Here is a 19,316-nt window from a genome sequence, read left to right as displayed (position 1 = left end):
AGGATATACTGGAGAAAATTTTTAATACAGACACTGTCATAACAGCTGCTGTTTGGGGATGCTTTCAGGATGCTAGAAGTATTATTTTGAATTAAGTACCCACCTGGCACCTAGACGTCTATCCGAATAAAACTTCATAACTTGATTTTGGATGTAATGTATTAATGGCAGCACTCGTTGAAGTAGACAAACATCTTTTGGTTCCTTATTTAGATTCTGAAGCTACCATGTAAAGAATTTAAAGGAAATAGTTTATTACATAATACACAAATATTTTCACAATCATTTTCTATCTCAAAAATAATATTTTAAGAGAATTGCCATCAAAAAGCTAACAGCCTGCTGCAAATAGAACTACTGTATATTTGAACTACAAGTGAACACTACCACATTTGTGATGTTAATTATTGCACTTATCAGCTTTCATATAGCAACTCTTTTATTTACCTGTTTTAAATGCAATGCAGTGTTTTCCCACCTCTATTACATTAGTTTGTTATCAATATTGATAATAAAATCAAAATAGATTGATCTTCTTGTTTCATAATTTTCTAGGTATCAAAATTGCTTGCTATTTCATAGATTCTGGTCTGTAGATGACAAACAGGTTCATACCGAATATAGTGCATTACGTTCAATTGTGGTAACAAATTATGAAGAGACCATAAAAATGCCAATAAATGAGCCAGCTGCTGGAAAGAAAAAGTCACAGATTCAGGTAATCAGATTCCAAGCTTGCAGAATGTTAATGTTCAATATTTTGAATACTTTTTTGGATGAGACAGTGTTGATTTTCACCTCCTTCTCTATAGATGAAAACCACCATGACTGGAAATATCTTAGGGCCATGCTAATATTTTAAAATTTTTAGGGTGGAAATAGTTATTTTTTCTATTTTGTTTCCTTTTTCCTTTGTTTATATGTAAATTTGTATTTAAATATGAGGAAATAAAAAAGTAATAGTAACATGTTTTGAAGTACAGTGGGGAAAATAATTATTTGATACCCTGCAGATTTTTTAGGTTTGCCCACTTACAAAGAAATAAAGGGTCTATAGTTTTTATCATAGGTGTATTTTAAATGATGGAGACATAATATCAACCAAAAATGCAGAAAAAACACATGATACAAATGTTATAAACTGAGCTGCAGTTCAGTGAGTAAAATAAGTATTTGATCCCCAAGCAAAACATGACTTAGTACTTGGTGGAGAAACCCTTGTTAAGAGATTTTGGTCCACTCTTCTTTACAGACCTTCTCTAAATCCTTAAGGTTTCCTTGTGCATTTTCTTGAGTCACTCCTTTGTTGCCTTGTATGCCTGGTATGTTTTGGGTTATTGTCATGCTGGAAGACCCATTCACGTCCCATCTTAAGTGTTCTGGGAAGAAGTTTCTCATCCAAGATTTTACAATGCATGGCCCCGTCCATTGGCCCTTCAATGTGGCAAAGTTGGCCTATACCTTTAGCAGAGAAACAGCCCGTAAGCATAAAAGTTTCCACCTCCGTGTTTGACTGTAGGAATGGTGTTCTCTGGTTAATTTTTCTCTTGGGACAACACTGGCTGTGGAAGTGTAGATGGTAGCTGTGGGTAAACCTGTCACCTGCCATCCACACAAGGAAAGCCCACAAGCCCAGTTAAACTAAATGTACTGCACCGCCTTGACAGGGGAGCAGGGGGAGAAAGGTATCTATAGACTGAAGGAAAAAAAATAAAGAACTCCCTGCAAAACAAAGGGAATGAATTCCCAGCATGGAGCCTAGGACCTTATGTCTTAGCACTATGAGGATTTTGACTACCAGCAGGAGCCAACCCTAGGCTGTACTTTTGTTTTTTTGCCACTTTTCCTACTCCTGTATGTGGTGCTATAACTCAATCATCAAGATCAAAGGATCTCTGTTGCTACCTTTCTCTCTACAGAAGAGAGAAAAAGTTTTTGCCTTGAGACATACTTTGAAAATGAAACAACGGACAAAAAAAACCTGAAACAATATTTGAGGGGCCATAAACAATTTAGAAAAACATAGTGCAGCCTCTCTTTGTTTTATGTACTCACCAACTGGTATTTTACATTGTCACACCTTATTTTAATTATACAGGGCTGACCTACGAAAACAGAAACAATAAACCAAGTTGGCCCACAGATACTCTCAGACAATTAAGATGTTTTAGCAAAGTACCATGTTGACAGTCCAGGCCTAATACCTACCATTCATTTACTCAACCAGTAAAATCTATGCAGAGCAACAATTTATCAGATGCCCTTACTCTATTGTTTGCCATTTCCCACCTATACTTATTTTATTATTATTATTATAATACAGGATTTATATAGCGCCAACAGTTTGCACAGCTTTTTACTACGGAGACAGTACAGTTACAATACAATAAAATACAAGAGGGTTAAGAGGGCCCTGCTCATATAGCTTACAATCTAATAGGGTGGAGCAAGGGGGTACAAAAGATAATAACTATGAGGGATGAGCTGATGGAAGAATTAAAAGTTCATTTGTTAAGTGGAGGTGGGATAGGCTTCCCTGAAGAGATAAGTTTACAGGAATCGCTTAATGGTGGCCAGAATAGAAGATAGCTGGACAGACTGGGGTAGAGAATTTCAGAGGATGGAAAGGGCTCTGGAGAAGTCTTGAAGAAGAGAATTGGAGGAGGAGTCAAGAGAGATAGAGAGCAATAGGTCTTGGGAGGAGCAGAGAGGACAAGTTGGGTGATACTTTGAGACCAGATTGGTGATTTAGCCCGGGACTGACTTGTGAATGGCTTTGTATGTTGTTGTTAGTATTTGAATTTAATTCACTAGGCAACTGGTAGCCAATGGAGGAATTGGCAGGGAGGGGTGGAAGACACTGAGTGGTTGGTTAGGCAGATGAGTCTAGCAGCATTGCACAAACTGAAGTCCTACACAGAAAACCATGACAGCATGGTTAGCATTATTTTCCCTTTTTCTACGTGCACACATATCCATACGTATAAATGTTATATGAACATAATGTATTCTTCCTGTATTTTTTAAGTGTTTACTGTACATAAGGATATGGTAAAAACAAAACTGACATAGTTTAAAAGGATGACCTCTTTCCTTGCTTTAATATTTTACAGGAGTACGTGGACTACTATGATGGTGCTGGTGTACAGCACATTGCACTTAATACTTCCGACATCATCAAAGCAGTGAGTAATGCAGACAGATAGGTATAAAAGAATAGGCAACGGAGGGAGGGGCAAGTCCTCCTGTGACTAAGGCTTTGATCTCTGTGCTGTTTGGCTAAGAGGGTGGTGTGTTTACATATGCGAGTTTGTGCATGAATACCTGTATATGTTTTGAAACTTGTCTGCTTTATATTTTTTTAAGTCTCCTTTTGCTCTAAGTTATTATGAAGGAATTAAAATTAAAGTTGCATTGGCAATTAAATTTATATAACAATTCTAGCAGCAAACATAATGTTGGGTATTTATGTTTTCTATTTTTCTTTACACAAATTAGTGAAAATCTGGATGAAATAAATTACAGACAAAATTTAGCAGGACAATTTTAATCATTAACTGTATTATAATCTGCCAAAAGCAGTACAAGATAATGTGACCTAGTCAATGATTGGTGTGAAAGTCCTCTGTCTTCTGAAAACAAAAGGTATCCACATATCTGTGATACCACCAGCCATAGGTGGGGACATGTTGCCCAGAAAGAAGTGAACTGAAAAAGTATAGATAAATACGTTATTACGCCTTCAAGAATTACCAAGCTATCCTTTCCAACCCATATGATGAATCAGTTTAAAAGACTGTTTTGCTCCATTTTCTACAAAGTAAAAGGGACAAGCAGCTAATGCTTAGAGGGAGCGATTTAAACAAATAGTGATCCCAAGGTCATTCAAACCCCACCAATGCTATGCTATTTTAGGGTTCTACATGAGTATCCTATTTGGCTGCTGATCATTTTGCATATTTAGGAACGACTGGTGATGACATATGGGGATATGTGGGTATGTTTTTGCCTGTTTGTGTTTTTAATTAATTGTGGAGTGCTGCATATTGTACAGGTTCCATTGCAGTTTTCATGTTTTGTGTTTTTAAACCATTTTTGTATGCATTATTTTATTTAGCAGAGTGGATTTTGTTCTGGAGAATTTTCTTTTAGTGGGCTTTGTGGTATATACAGTGAAGGAAATAGGTATTTGATCCCCTGCTGATTTTGAATGTTTGCCCACTCACAAAGAAATGATCAGTCTAAAAATCGAATGGTAGGTGTATTGTAACACTGAGAGACAGAAAGCAACAAAAAATTCAAAAGAAATGCATGTCTAACAAATTATGCACTGATCTGCATGTTCATAAGGGAGATAATTATTTGATCCCCTTCACAAAACATGACTTGGTATTTGGTGGCAAATCCCTTGTTGGCTATCACAGAGGTCAGACGTTTCCTGTAGTTGGCCACCAGGTTTGCACACATCTCAGGAGGGATTTTGGCGCACTCCTCTTGGCAAATCCTCTTTAAGTCATTAAGGTTTGGTGGCTGACATTTGGCAACTCAAACTTTCAGCTCCCTCCACAGATTTTCAATCAGATTAAGGTCTGAAGACTGGCTAGGCCACTCCAGGACCTTAATGTGCTTCTTGAGCCACTCCTTTGTTGCCCTGGCCGTGGGTTTTGGGTCATTTTCATGCTGGAACACCCATCCACAACCCATTTTCAATGTCCTGGCTGAGGGAAGAAGGTTCTCACCCAAGATTTGACGGTACATTGCCCCGTCCATCGTCCCTTTGATGCGGTGCAGTTGTCCTGTCCCCTTAGCAGAAAAACACCCCCAAAGAAAAATGTTTCCACCACCATGTTTGACAGTTGGGATGGTGTTCTTGGGGTCATAGGCAGCATTCCTCCTCCTCCAAACACGGCGAGTTGAGTTGATGCCAAAGAGCTTGATTTTGGTCTCATCTGACCACAACACTTTCAACCAGTCCTCCTCTGTATCATTCAGATGTTCAGTGGCAAACTTCAGATGGGCCTGGACATGTGCTTTCCTGAGTAGAAGGACCTTGTGGGCACTGCAGGATTTCAATCCTTGTTGGTGTGTTACCAATTGTTTTCTTGGTGACTGTTGTCCTAGTTGCCTGGGGATCATTGACAAGATCCTCACGTGTAGTTCTGGGATGATTCCTCACTGTTCTCATGATCATTGACACTCCACAAGGTGAGATCTTGCATGGTGCACCAGACCTAGGGAGACTGACAGTTGTTTTGTGTGTCTTCCATTTGTGAATGATTGCACCAACTGTTGTCACTTTCTCACCAAGCTGCTTGGCAATAGTTTTGTAGCCCAGTCCAGCCTTGCGTAGGTCTACAATCTTGTCCCTGACATCCTTGGACAGCTCTTTGGTCTTTGCCATGGTGGAGAGTTTGGAATCTGATTGTTTGCTTGCTCCTGTGGACAGGTGTCTTTTATACAGATAACACAATGAGATTGTTACCTGTATGAAAGACACCTGGTATCCAGAAATCCTGCTGAATGATAGGGGATCATATAGTTATTTCCCTCATAAACATGCAAATCAGTGCATAATTTGTTAGACATGCATTTCTTTTGAATTTTTTGTTGCTATTCTGTCTCTGTGTTACAATACACCTACCATTCGATTTGTAGATTGATAATTTCTTTGTGAGTGGGCAAACATTCAAAATCAGCAGGGAATCAAATACTTATTTCCTTCATTGTACATGTTCTTTATTCTGCACACTCAGAAGTGCTGGTTTACATTTATTTGGTCTTACCAAGTGCAGTGATTGAAAGCAATCATTTGCCCACTAGATCCTAGATGGTCACATAGTCACCTGTTCCGAGTGCATCATTTGTAACAAACAGAGCACATACTGCCATCCACAAAGTATACTCTCCAGCAGAGGTTTACAAACTGCAACCTTTACCCTTGGTGCACTATTCCTTCCACTAATATGAAGCACTATTCCTCCCACTGATGCCAACAATACGGCACTATTATTTCTATTGACACCAACGATGGAGCACTATTCCTTCCAATGACCCCAACAATGCGGCACTATTCCTCCCACTGACACCAACAATGGGGCACCATTCCTTCCACTAACACCAATGATGGGCACAATTTCTCCACCTACTGACATTACATTTTGTAATGTAATGTTTTTACTCCCATTGACCAACAAATCTTAGGCATTGTTAACACCCACTAGCACTGAGGCATTTTCTACTCCCAATGGCCACAGTTCAGCCCCTCAAAAGTCTAAAGGACAATAAGCTGGCCCTTTTTTTTTAGAAAGTTTGGAAACCCCTAATCTAAGGCATACCCAGGTCATTTGGAGCATCACACTTGACCTGTAATTAGTAGTAATCAGCCTAGTCTGTATAACCATCTTACAAATCTAGACATTCATTTCTAATATTGATACTACAGAGTACAAAAGAAAAGTTACATAGTGAGTAAATACATATACAGATGCAGTCATGTCATGCAGTCATGCCATCTTGTCTGCAGATAACTAACTGGTTTATTTATTTCACTATTTATCAAATGTAGTTTCTAAAACTAAATATATGCCTGCAGGTGAAACATCTGAAATCTCGTGGCATAGAGTTTCTTTCTGCTCCTGACACCTATTACGAGGATCTAAGAAAACAACTAAAAACTGCCAAGATCACAGTGAAAGAAGATTTGAGTGTGCTACAGGTATTATTGTTATTTAACAAGCAAATTATATAAATGATACAGTTTTGCAGTCTGTTTTATGTTGTTTTTTCTTATTTACAGGAGCTCAGAATATTAATTGATTATGACGACAAAGGCTACCTTCTTCAAATCTTCTCCAAGCCAATGCAGGACAGGCCCACTCTCTTTATAGAAGTTATACAAAGATACAATCATCATGTGAGTTATAGTAGATGTTCCTTTTTAAATAATAAGTGTGTACAGTAACAGTGTACCTGCAATCAGTGTTCAGTAAGTTGTCAGTGTGATGTACACTGGGCAGCTATAGGTGCCTCAGCTATCTTCTATGAGATCCCAAGAGCCGCACAACCCATGGCAATCTAAGTTGTAAATAGCAATTATAGATCAAATATGAAGCACCAAAGGCAAATGGGGCCAAACACTGCCTACATAGCTGAAAGTTGGTGTTTGCATTAGTGTTTTGGGGCTTGGGGGCACCAGAGGCATTCAACGAGGCAACTGAGTCTTTGAGAAGGCAATTGGAAACACTTGAAATACCATCCTTAGAGAAGTTTACCATCCTTGCAATGACAGATATACTTTAAACAGCAATTTCACATTTGTAATGTTTTCTGCCAATAACATATTGCTGTGTTTTTTATTTCTCGTGTATATTTAATTTTCCATCTTGTCTCTTTTTCACTTTGGTGCATCCTTTGGACCCCACCCATTCTGACATGCAGGTTGCTATAGGTGATCTGTCAACATGTGGATTTTTTGTGTTAAACAAAATGCTGGCTAACACTTTGACCTGACTGTAACTGCCAGTGATGAATAGTCCAATAGTGACAGAAACATCAACAGAGAAAAGTACACCCCTGACCCAAATTTTTTGAGAATGACACAAATTCTAATTTTCACAAAGTCTGCTATCCCAGTTTTTATGATGACAATTTGCATATACTCCAGAATATTATGAAGAGTGGTCAGATGAATTGCAATTAATTGCAAAGTCCCTCTTTGCCATGAAAATTAACTTAATCCCCAAAAAAATATTTCCACTGCATTTCAGTCCTGCCACAAAAGGACTAGCTGACATCATGTCAGTGATTCTCTTGTTAACATAGGTGCCAGTGTTAATGAAGACAAGGCTGGAGATCACTCTGTCATGCTGATTGAGTTAGAATAACAGATTGGAAGCTTTAAAAGGAGGGTGGTGCTTGAAATCATTGTTCTTCCTCTGTTAACCATGGTTACCTGCAAAGAAACAAGCGCAGTCATCACTACTTTGCACAAAAAGGGATTCACAAGCAAGGATATTGCTGCTACTAAGATTGCACCTAAATTAACCATTTATCGGATCATCAAGAACTTCAAGGAAAGAGGTTCAATTATTGTGAAGAAGGCTTCAGGGCACCCATGAAAGTCCAGCAAGCGCCAGGACCATCTCCAAAAGTTGATTCAACTGCGGGATCGGGGCAACACCAGTGCAGAGATTGCTTAGGAATGGCAGCAGGCAGGTGTGAGTGCATCTGCACACACACTGAGGCAAAGACTTTTGGAGGATGGCTGGTGTCAAGAAGGACGGCAAAGAAGGCACTTCTCTTCAGGAAAAACATCAGGGACAGACTGATATTCTGCAAAAAGGTACAGGGATTGAACTGCTAAGGACTGGGGTAAAGTAATTTTTTTTGATGAATCCCCTTTGCTATTGTTTGGGGCATCCAAAAATAAAAAACCTTGTCCAGAAAAGAAAAGGTGAGCGCTACCATCAGTCCTGTGTCATGACAACAGTAATGCATCCCGAGACCATTCATGTGTGGGGTTGCTTCTCAGCCAAGGGAGTGGGTCACTCCAAAAATTTTGCCTAAGAACACAGCCATGAATAAAGAATGGTACAAAAACATCCTCTGAGAGCAACTTCTCCCAACTCACTAACAAGTTTGGTGGCAAGCAATGCCTTTTCCAGCATGATGGAGCACCTTGCCATAAGGCAAAAGTGATAACTACGTGGCTTGAGGAATAAAACATCGAAATTCTGGGTCCATGGTCAGGAAACTCCCCAGACCTTATTCCCATTGAGAACTTGCGATCAATCCTCAAGAGGCGGGTGAATAAAAAAGCCCCCACAAATTCTGTCAAACTTCAAGCACTGATAATGCAAGAATGGGCTGCCATCAGTAAGGATGTGGCCCAGAAGTTGATTGGCAGCATGCCAGGGTGAATTGCATTGGTCTTGAAAAAGAAGGGCCAACACTGCAAATATTGACTCTTTGCATTAACTTAATGTAATTGTCAATAAATGCCTTTGACACTTATGAAAGGCTTGTAATTATACTTCATTATACCATAGTAACATCTGACAAAAAGATCTAAAAACACTAAAGCAGAAGACTTTGCGAAAATTCATATTTGTGTCATTCTCAAAACTTTTGGCCACGGCTGTAGTGCACACACAGAAAGATTTTTTTCAATTAAATTTTGGGTTTACTATATTTTTCAGGGAAACACATAAATTATCTTCAGCATATAAACTATAGGTATCCATATCTGACCACTGAAGTATTCTCACTGGGCAGGGTCAGTGGTGTATTTCCTTTGTGTGCTGCCCTAGGCAACACAAAAATTCCCCCCCCCCTTTCCCCCGGGGAAACACACAGGTGTGCATATGACACTGTAATAGTCTATGTGATATAACACGAGCACAAGAACAAAAAAATGGACTTTCCTCACAGTGTATAAAACAGTGTTATGACCTGACCACGGCAATACTGCTTATTTATAGCAGAGTTCCACCCAAAAGGGGAAGTTCCGCTTTAAGCCTTTGTCCCCCGCTCCCCATTAAGGATTGGCACCTTTGGGGAGCGGGTAATTGAATTTGACAGGTACCCGCTCCTACTTCCGCTGCAATCGCCTAGGCGATCGGAAGCGGAAGATGTCCTACCCTCCCTCCCTGTAGTCTTCTGGGATACGTGACAAGTCCCAGAAGACTACGGGGCCATTCACAAAGCGCAGCGCTTCACAGTGGGCACCCGGCTGGGAAGCCGCCAGCTGTCACAGCCGGGTGCCTACACTGAAGATGGCGGCTCCAGGTAGAGAAGACGGATGGTGAACCCAGCGGTTGTGAAGACACCGCTGTACCGAGGGACAGGTAATGCATGCCATAGATGAGTCGAAAATCAGCTGATTTTTCAACCGAAAAAAAAAAATCGGCCAATTTTTGCACTGTTAATGGGTTAATTGGTCAGCCTGTTTTTCTGGATTTTGGCAGATTTTTTTGATCGGTAAAGTTGGAAAAAAATCGGCCGATTTTGCTGATCGGCCGATTTTCGCAGCAATGATGGGCAAATCGGCCGATCTTTTTACCGATAAAAAAATCTGCGCATGAGCCGTGACCTGCAAGAAAAAGAAGAGGAAGAGGAAGAGGAAGAAGAAGAAAAAGAAGAAGAAGAAAAAGAAAAAGAAAAAGAAGAAGAGGAAGAAGAAGAAGAAGAGGAAGAAGAAGAAGAGGAAGAAAGAAGAAGAGAAAGAAGAAGAAGAGAAAGCAGAGTAGAAAGAAGAAGAGGAAGAAGAGAAAGAAGAGGAGAATGTTGCAACCGCGTTACTTTTTAATGTCAAATATAATAGTGGGGCTCTCTGCAGGGACAGAAGCAATTAAATGCCGGCCGTAGACGGGAAGAAAATCGGCCGATTTATTTTACTGTTGGTGGTAACGTTGGCCTATTGAACAACCGATTTTTCTTTTTTTGTTAAAAAAATGGCCGGTTTTCTCCCCATCTATGGCCTGCATAAGTGTCTGTATTTTGTATTTCAATGGTTTTTATTAATTTTAAACAGTATAAAACAGAGGCAACAAAACACGCCCACGCAGGGGCTATCAATTGCACCGATAGAAAATGTATAATAGAGCAGACAACGCTCTAATTCCAATAAGGCAAAACGTATGCCCACGTAGGGGCTATCAATGGCACATAGGTTACAATAACATCAGTGAAACTCAGATCAACGCAACTAAAGACAGCTGTCCACTGTCACATCAAAACAAACATAAAAGGAAAGAAGAAAAGCAGAGAAGAAAGAAAGAGAAAAAACAAAAACACACATCAGAGAGCAAGGGTCCATGAGCGCCAATACAAAACTCCATCACCTCCCTACACTGGCCGGGGGGAGCGTGGGAAAGGCATATTGCAACCACGGTTCCCATATTTTCAAAAATTTATGTTGAGAGTCATTGCATATACTCGACATCTGTTCATTGAGCATCATAGTAGTCATACGATCCCGCACCCCCTGAAAAAGTACAAACGGACTCTTCCAGGCCTGGGCAATTGTCCTAGTGGCCGATAAAAACAAATAGGAAGCCAATCGCTGCTGACGAGCCAAGAGGCCCGGTATGGGGCAATGAAGCAAAGCATACCGAGCATCCCGGCGTATGGAGAGATGAAACAAAGTGAAAAGGAGGCCAAACACACGAGACCAAAAACGAACCAACCTCGGGCATGACCACCAGATATGCAGTACATCGCCACGATGGCCACAACCCCGAAAACATCGATCACTACAGGCAGGGTTAGCCTGGGCCAAACGAGCCGGCACCCAATACCAACGAAACAATACCTTATAGGCTGCTTCCAGCGTGGTCGTATTAAACGAACATTTAGCTATGAGTGACCAGGCTTTATTCCAGTCCTCCGGATCCACAGCCACTCCCAGGTCGCGTTCCCACTGAACTACATATGAAAGAGAAGTGTGCGACGAGCATCTGTTCAAAGCTGCGTAAAGAAGGGAGATAAGGCCCGGGGCGCCCGGACGCTGCTGGCAAAGCCGTTCAAAGGCAGATGTCTGATATGGGAAAGCAGAAGTGGCCCTCAGTGAGAGTAGCCAGTGCCGCAATTGAAGGTACCGAAAAAATTCCGCTGGGGGAACATCCCGAGACTCCCGGAAGACATTCCAGGTGGGAAAGGACCGAAAAATCAAAAAGTGTCGCACCTGTGAGAAACCATGAGCCACCCACCAAGAAAATGCCCTCGGGTGATCTAGACCCGGTGGGAAAAGAGGGTTATTAACGATTGGAAGCAAGGGCAAGAAAGGTGACATCAGGCCACTGGAGTAACGTACCGAGTCCCAGACTCGTAGGCCATGGAGCAACATCGGACTCAGCACCGTAGGGCGCAGGGCAGGGGGAAGCCATAGAAGTGTCGATAGTGCGATAGGGGCACAATTAGGCAGTTCCAGCAGGACCCAGAGAGGAACATCGGAGGAAGCGTGCAACATAGACAGCGGGGCAATTTGGCTCGCCTGATAATACTTAGTTACATTGGGTACCCCAAGACCACCTTGGAGTCTATGAGCAAAGAGCGTATTTCTAGAAACTCTGGGATGCTTATTGGCCCAGATAAAACGCATAAACTTCGCCTGAAGCAACCGAAGAAAATGAGGGGGAACTTGCACTGGGAGGGTGCGAAAATAATATAACAATTTCGGCAAGATGGTCATTTTCACTGAATGAACCCGTCCTATCCAAGACAGGTGCGGAAATTGCCAGGAATGCATAAGAGAAGATAAGGAGCTAAGCAAAGGATAATAATTTGCAGCAAAAAGGGAGTCATAGGTGGGGGTCAAGCGAATGCCCAAGTATTCAAGAGAAGAGGAAGCCCACCGGTAAGGGAAGTGGGATTGTAGGCGCGAAACCAAATCTGAAGCCAAAGTAATATTGAGAGCAACGGTTTTATCCAAATTAATACGTAGACCCGAGATCAAGGAAAAGCGCTCAAGAACCCGTTGCAAATTAGGAAGCGTCGTCAGAGGATTAGTAAGGGTCAAGAGGGCATCGTCCGCAAAGAGGCTCAGCTTAAACTCCTGTCCCGCGTATGGAACCCCCGATACATTGCAGTCGGTCCGGAGCGCTAAAGCCAGTGGCTCAAGCGCCAGGACAAAGAGCGCCGGGGACAGCGGGCAGCCCTGCCTCGTCCCTCGCCCAACAGGAAAGGGATCCGAGAAATACCCAGCGTATTTAACGGAAGCCGAAGGAAAGGAATACAAGGCTTGAATCCAAGAGAGAATAGAATCCCCGAAACCCAAGTGTCTGTATTTTAAAAGTCAACAGCTACAGTTTTTGTAGCTGCTAACTTTTTTTTTTTAATTATTTTTTTAAATAATTATTTTTAAATTATTTTATTTCATTTATCAAGCACAGCTGTGTTTACACCACACTGACTTGACTTCCTATTATTATAAAGAGTTGAGTAAAATTTTTTAAAAAATTAAAAGTTTCTAGGAGTACTCGATCATGTGACCAGCATCTCTACTAATCATATAGTTCTCTTTGCTACTTTAAGCAGAGATAACTCTCTGACATGCTGCAGGCTACACACCTTGGCCTGTATCTTAACCCCTTTACACCCACTGCAACGTCCATTTAAAAAGTTCTGAATGCCCAGGGAGTAGAATCAAGGATCATGTGACCAATGTGATAGGCTGTCACATTGGTCACATGATCAGGAGCTGAACCTGCCGGCTACTGATCATTATTCTGGACTGAAAGCTGTCTTTGGCAGCTCAGTTTCTGTGCTGAGTGTGTGCATTGTGCGCACTCTCAGCACAGAAACATTGGCAACACAGTGACACATATGCGCTATACGGCCGGAAACATGACAAGCAGGACTCCAGTCAAATATAATAGATAACAACTAATGGCTCAATAAAAGATAACATATCAGCTTCTGATGAAATATTCACCTTCAATCTAGTGATTATCCCTACAGTACATTTTTTCTGCATTAGACGTCCGTAGACTGATACCCTGCATCATTCAACCCACTCCTCTGAGCCCAGGTCACACTAAACCCACCCAACCTGTGACTGAGCAACGAAAGGAGAAGCAGCACAGTGATAAGCTAATCTCTCGGACACTCTTCTCTCTCCTCCTATCAGCATGCTCCTTCTCATGAACTGACTGGCTCCTTGTGCTGTTTCTTCCTCTCAAACTCCAGCCCTGCTACACAGAGGTGCACAAGGCTGGCATCAGGTTACATTCAGGTACTGACACAGCAGGCATTAAAAAGAAAAAAATCAGTCCATGGTTGTAGAGTAATCATGCACACTGGGCGTTTTAGTAACGCTGGTAAGATTAGCTGTATAAAGTCAAGTTAAAAACTTGAGTTTTTCAGCATTTGTTAGAGTTTTTGCATTAGCGTTTAGCGGCGTTTTGCTGCGATTTTTCACATTTTTCCGTGGTTGCGTTTTTTTGACCGATTTACTGCATTTTACCCCATTTTGCCGTATTTTTAAGCATTAGAGTGTTTTACAGCTAAAAAACTGCTCTAGAAACCCACTAGTTCTGGGAGTTTTTTCCAGCCAAAAAACGCCCCTGTGAAAAAACGCTACAGTCTATGTGTGCATGAACACACAGGATAACATGCTGGGGGGTTTACTGGCTGTAGAAAAAAACATCAAAAGCCAACAACAGCAGCTGTAAAAACGGCCAGTGTGCATGAGAACTTAGAGTAAAGAGTGGATAGCAATATCTGCTCTCTGTTAAAAATGGGCCCCCAAATGTTTAAAGTTGTGCATAAACATGCTATAAATAAGTAAATAAACGTGTGAAACAAAAAAAAAAATCTAATTTTCAGGAATCTTGAAAGTAGAAAATGCTCATCACCATACTATATGATACAACTATTCATATTGCAGGGTTTTGGAGCTGGTAATTTCAAGTCTTTGTTTGAGGCAATAGAAAAGGATCAAGATGCCAGAGGAAACCTAACGGTGTACACGAGTAATGGAGAGCAACAAGCATTCAACTGAAGACAGGGGAAATGAAAAGAATGGCTGAGCGGGCACACATTTATAACGGGAATATTTGAATACATGCAACAACTACATAAATCAATAAAGTCTAAAATGTTTCATTTATTACCTATATTATGTTTGTAAGAATAAAGTTGTTGCTGTCAAACTGACTGTGACTATAGCTGCTTTACGGTATATTTTAAACTATGCAGGAAGAGCCTACACTCTTATTTTATGCCACTATTTTTAAAATAAATGCACAAAACAAAATTGAAGGGTTAAGTCACTTTTACCAAACAACTGACTATGCAGATAAGGGGTGTCTTTAGATAAAAACAAACTTTGCAGCTCTGACTAAAGTTGAACAATGCCCTTGCTACAGGAGTAGGCCATTTACATACCTCCTGAAGCCTGACTGGAATACTTCCAGGATGTTGCTAAGGCGTTCCTATGAGAGGCCTAGTCATTACTGCTCACCTGCTCCATCACAGCAATGAGCTATTAAATTCTGAGCTCAGAGCTACTGCATCAGGGGAGAGAAAGGCCATGTGAGAGGCTCTGAATCAGAGAAAACGTTTACTCCTGTGATGGTGGAGGTGAACAGTAATGACTAGGCCTCACTTAGTAATGTCCTGGGAGTATTCCAGACAGGCTTTGGGTGGTATGTAAGTGGCCTACACTTATAGTCAGGGAATTATTCAACTTTAGTCAGAGCTGCCCAGTTTGTCTTCATCTACAAACACCCCTTATCTGCATAAGCAGTTTTTTGTACAGGTGAACTAAGGCTGGCCATACATTATACAATTATCTGCAGATTTTTGGTTTAGATTTACCAAAAACCATATAATAGGAGGACAAACCTAAACAACACTTTCAGTTGTATCCAATTAGGCAGGCCCTTGCACTACATAGTTGAAGGTAAATCTAAAGGAAATTGGGCAGAAAATCTGCAGATAATTGTATAATGTATGGCCAGCCTAACCCCTTAAATGCAATATTCTACCAGGCAAGATAATGAATAGCACTGTTGGAAGACGACCATGCAAAGAAATACAGATGGTTACAATTGCTGCTCCCGTTATTAAATAGCTAGGTTCCTGGCTGTTTTTGACCCCAACACTATCAGAATCACTGGCCTGGAACAAGCATGCAGCAAGTGATGTAGGAAACCTTGATATACATACTTTTATTGGTCAGTGAATCAGTATGGCAACCAGGCAAAGAGCAATTTTAAACAGAAGTCAGCTGTGAATGGCAAGCTATGTACGGTATGTCTCGGTTCACATTTCCTTCATTTGTTGCCTACATCAAAGTGGTTGTAAAGGCAGAAGGTTTTTTACCGTACTGCATTATGCAGTAAGGTAAAAAAAAACCTGCATGCAGCTTCCCTGCAGATCCCCCAAAATACTCACCTGAGCCCAATCTCAATCCAGCGATGTGCATGAGAACCGAGGCTCTCTCAGCCCTCTTGCTTCTCATTGGTTTCCACTGCTGTCATTCAGAGTCAGTCCCAAGGGAGCAGGCGGCGAGGCCGAGCACTCGACTTGTCTTACGGACACACAGAGCAGGGCACTGTACATGCACGAGTGCTCCCATAGCAAGCAGCTTGCTGTAGGGGCACTCAGCAGGGGGAGAGCCAGGAGCACAGGCGGGGGACCTGAGAAGAGGGGATCTGTTATGTGTAAAACCATTGACATGTTTGTTATTTTAAGAGAAAAAAAACAAACCTTTACAATCACTTTAAGTAAAAAACACATAAAAAGGCAACACCAACATGCAATGTCTCTTCTGCAATAAAATGCCCCTACCTGCATGCTCGTCGTCTTCTCTGGCACTGTAAGCTGAGCTGCACATGCACAGCTCAGCTTACACCACTGGGCTGGTCTCTGAGTGCTGGGATGACAGCCTTCTGCACATGCACAGGAGTGTCATTATCTCCCCCTGGCCAATGAAGAGGCCCAAATATTGTCACTTTAATTCTGCTTTTCACAGAGGAAGTAAACAGCCAAATTATATGAAATTTAGGCTTTCAACAGTAGAATGTTTATTTCATGCAGAAGAAAAAATATTAAACTAAGTAAAGTTTGTTAACTGAACATTTGACGATTATCCCCCAAAAATTTTCATATCTCCTTCAGCCTTATAAATTGGGCCTTACATCCCACAGATATCATCAAATACTGAAAGTACTAGAGTGGGAATCCTATTTTGTATTATCCTTAGTAAATTCTTCCATTGAACTGGCAACTAGGATTGCATATGAATTAGCCAAACAGATAGTTTGACAGATATAACTGTGTATGCTGAAACCCATAAAATAATGTCACAATAAAATATTGTTCCGAATAATAGCAAATCTGTTACTTAAAGCCTAATAATACCCAAATTGTTTACAAATTAAACCCTCCCTCATTGTATGAAAAGTGAAATGTGTTTATTTTTTGTGTGCACCCCCATCTGAAAGATCCACCATCGCTTCCTGTCCTAACAGAAAACAAGGAAAAATATTGCTCTAATAGGGGCACAGATGACAATAAAATACTGACAAATGCTCTAACCTAGACCTTAAACTGCAGCCTACCTTTGCTTGCCTTTAACTAGTCCTTGAGGTCTATTCCTTCCACTGATACCAGCAAAAGGATAAGTTTCTTTCCATCATCCAATAATGAGGCACAATCCCTCCCACTGACACCATTGATCTAGCACTCTTTCTTTTGCTGACAATGATGGACCACTATTTCTCATTGACACCAGTGATGGGCACTATTCTTCCTCTTACTGACACCAATAATCAGGCACTATTCCTCCTCTTGCTGACACCAACAATGGGGCCTATTCCTCCTCTTACTGGCATCAACGATGGGGCACTATTCCTCCTACTGACAAATGATGGGGCACTATTCCTCCCACCGACAGCAATGATGTGGCATTATTCTTTCCATTGACACCAACTATAGGGCACTATTCCTCCTACCAGCACTAACAATGGGGCTTTATTTCTACCATGGACATAAGTGATGGGGCACTATGCCTCCCACTGACACCAACGATGGAGCACTATTTCTCCACCCATGGACACCAACGATGGAGCACTATTTCTACCACTGACATCAATGATGGAGAACTATTCTGCCCACAGACAAAAATAATTATGTTGCCATTCAGAGAATGGTGTAAGTAATGTGTGGTGTTGAGGGTAAAGCCTGGGTTTGCAGGCTCAAGGATTGAGTGTTTTCTGGGACTACTCCTCCTGGTATTTTTATACACATTATACCTGCAACTGACACTGTCCCCCCAGCAGCTACACGGGCTGGATTATTTTACTTGGGGACTGGGTGCAGTGCTTAGGCTGAGGGAGCAGTGGTCGCCTCGGAGGTGTGTTTGGGGTCGTTATCATGTTGAATACTACCCTGCGGCCCAGTCTCTGAAGGGAGGGGATCATGCTCTGCTTCAGAATGTCACAGTACATGTTGGCATTCATGGTTCCCTCAATGAACTGTAGCTCCCCAGTGCCAGCAGCACTCATGCAGCCCCAGACCATGACACTCCCACCACCATGCTTGACTGTAGGCAAGACACACTTATCCTTCTACTCCTCACCTGGTTGCCTCCACACATGCTTGACACCATCTGAACCAAACAAGTTTATCTTGGTCTCATCAGACCACAGCACATGGTTCCAGTAATCCATGTCCTTAGTCTGCATGTCTTCAGCAAACTGTTTGCAGGCTTTCTTGTGCATCATCTTTAGAAGAGGCTTCCTTCTAGGGCGACAGCCATGCAGACCAATTTGATGCAGTGTGCGGCGTATGGTCTGAGCACTGACAGGCTGACCCCCCCATCTCTTCAACCTCTGGAGCAATGCTGGCAGCACTCATACGTCTATTCCCCATAGACAACCTCTGGATATGACGCTGAGCACGTGCACTCAACTTCTTTGGTCAACCATGGCGAGGCCTGTTCTGAATGGAACCTGTCTTGTTAAACTGCTGTATGGTCTTGGCCACCGTGCTGCAGCTCAGTTTCAGGGTCTTGGCAATCTTCTTATAGCCTAGGCCGGGTGTCGGCAACCCGCGGCTCCGGAGCCGCATGCGGCTCTTTTTCACCTTTCCTGCGGCTCCGGAGCACACTGCCCACCAGGTGACAGGCAATAGGGTCGGCAAGCCGCGGCTCTTTTAATGCAGCTCTTCTATGTGCCGGGCGCCCGCTCCCCTCCCTCCTCCAAACATTGGCTGTCAGGATGTAGGCGGGGCAGCGTGACGAACTCCTCTCCTCTCACAGTCCGCCCTGAAGACCAGAACGGCGCGGGAACACAGCTAGAGGAACGTGCGGAGCAAAGGTAAGTGAATTGACACAGGGGGGATGAATTACTATAGGGGGGATGAATTACTATATGGGGGATGAATTACTATATGGGGGATGAATTACTATGGGGGATGAATTACTATATGGGGGATTAATTACTATATGGGGGATGAATTACTATGGGGGATTAATTACTATAGGGGGGATGAAATACTATAGGGGGGATGAATTACTATATGGGGGATGTATTACTATATGGGGGATGAATTACTATATGGGGGATGAATTACTATAGGGGGGATGAAATACTATAGGGGGGATGAATTACTATATGGGGGATGAATTACTATATGGGGGATGAATTACTATGGGGGATGCATTACTATATGGGGGATGAATTACTATATGGGGGATGAATTACTATATGGGGGATGAATTACTATGGGGGATGAATTAATTACTATATGGGGGATGAATTAATTACTATATGGGGGATGAATTACTATATGGGGGATGAATTACTATG

General features: G+C 41.9%; 1 protein-coding gene across 1 annotated transcript in view; it reads left to right on the top strand.

Moving 5' to 3' along the window:
* Positions 1–14,655, top strand: part of LOC149471050 (4-hydroxyphenylpyruvate dioxygenase) — a 56,208-nt gene extending 41,553 nt beyond the window's left edge. The window contains exons 10-14 of the mRNA XM_089658022.1: positions 556–718; positions 3,114–3,185; positions 6,593–6,715; positions 6,797–6,913; positions 14,387–14,655. Coding sequence (XP_089514148.1) covers positions 556–718; positions 3,114–3,185; positions 6,593–6,715; positions 6,797–6,913; positions 14,387–14,500 — 589 coding nt within the window. The 3' untranslated portion in view covers positions 14,501–14,655. The remainder of the gene's footprint in view (positions 1–555; positions 719–3,113; positions 3,186–6,592; positions 6,716–6,796; positions 6,914–14,386) is intronic.
* Positions 14,656–19,316: the final 4,661 nt, after the last annotated feature.

The sequence above is a fragment of the Staurois parvus genome, unplaced genomic scaffold (genome assembly GCF_062004578.1).
Source record: "Staurois parvus isolate SC_StPar_1 unplaced genomic scaffold, SC_StPar_1.0 ptg000029l, whole genome shotgun sequence".
Lineage (NCBI taxonomy): Eukaryota > Metazoa > Chordata > Amphibia > Anura > Ranidae > Staurois > Staurois parvus.
Note: the sequence above shows the minus strand (reverse complement) of the source record. Positions and strands in the feature narration are given on the sequence as shown.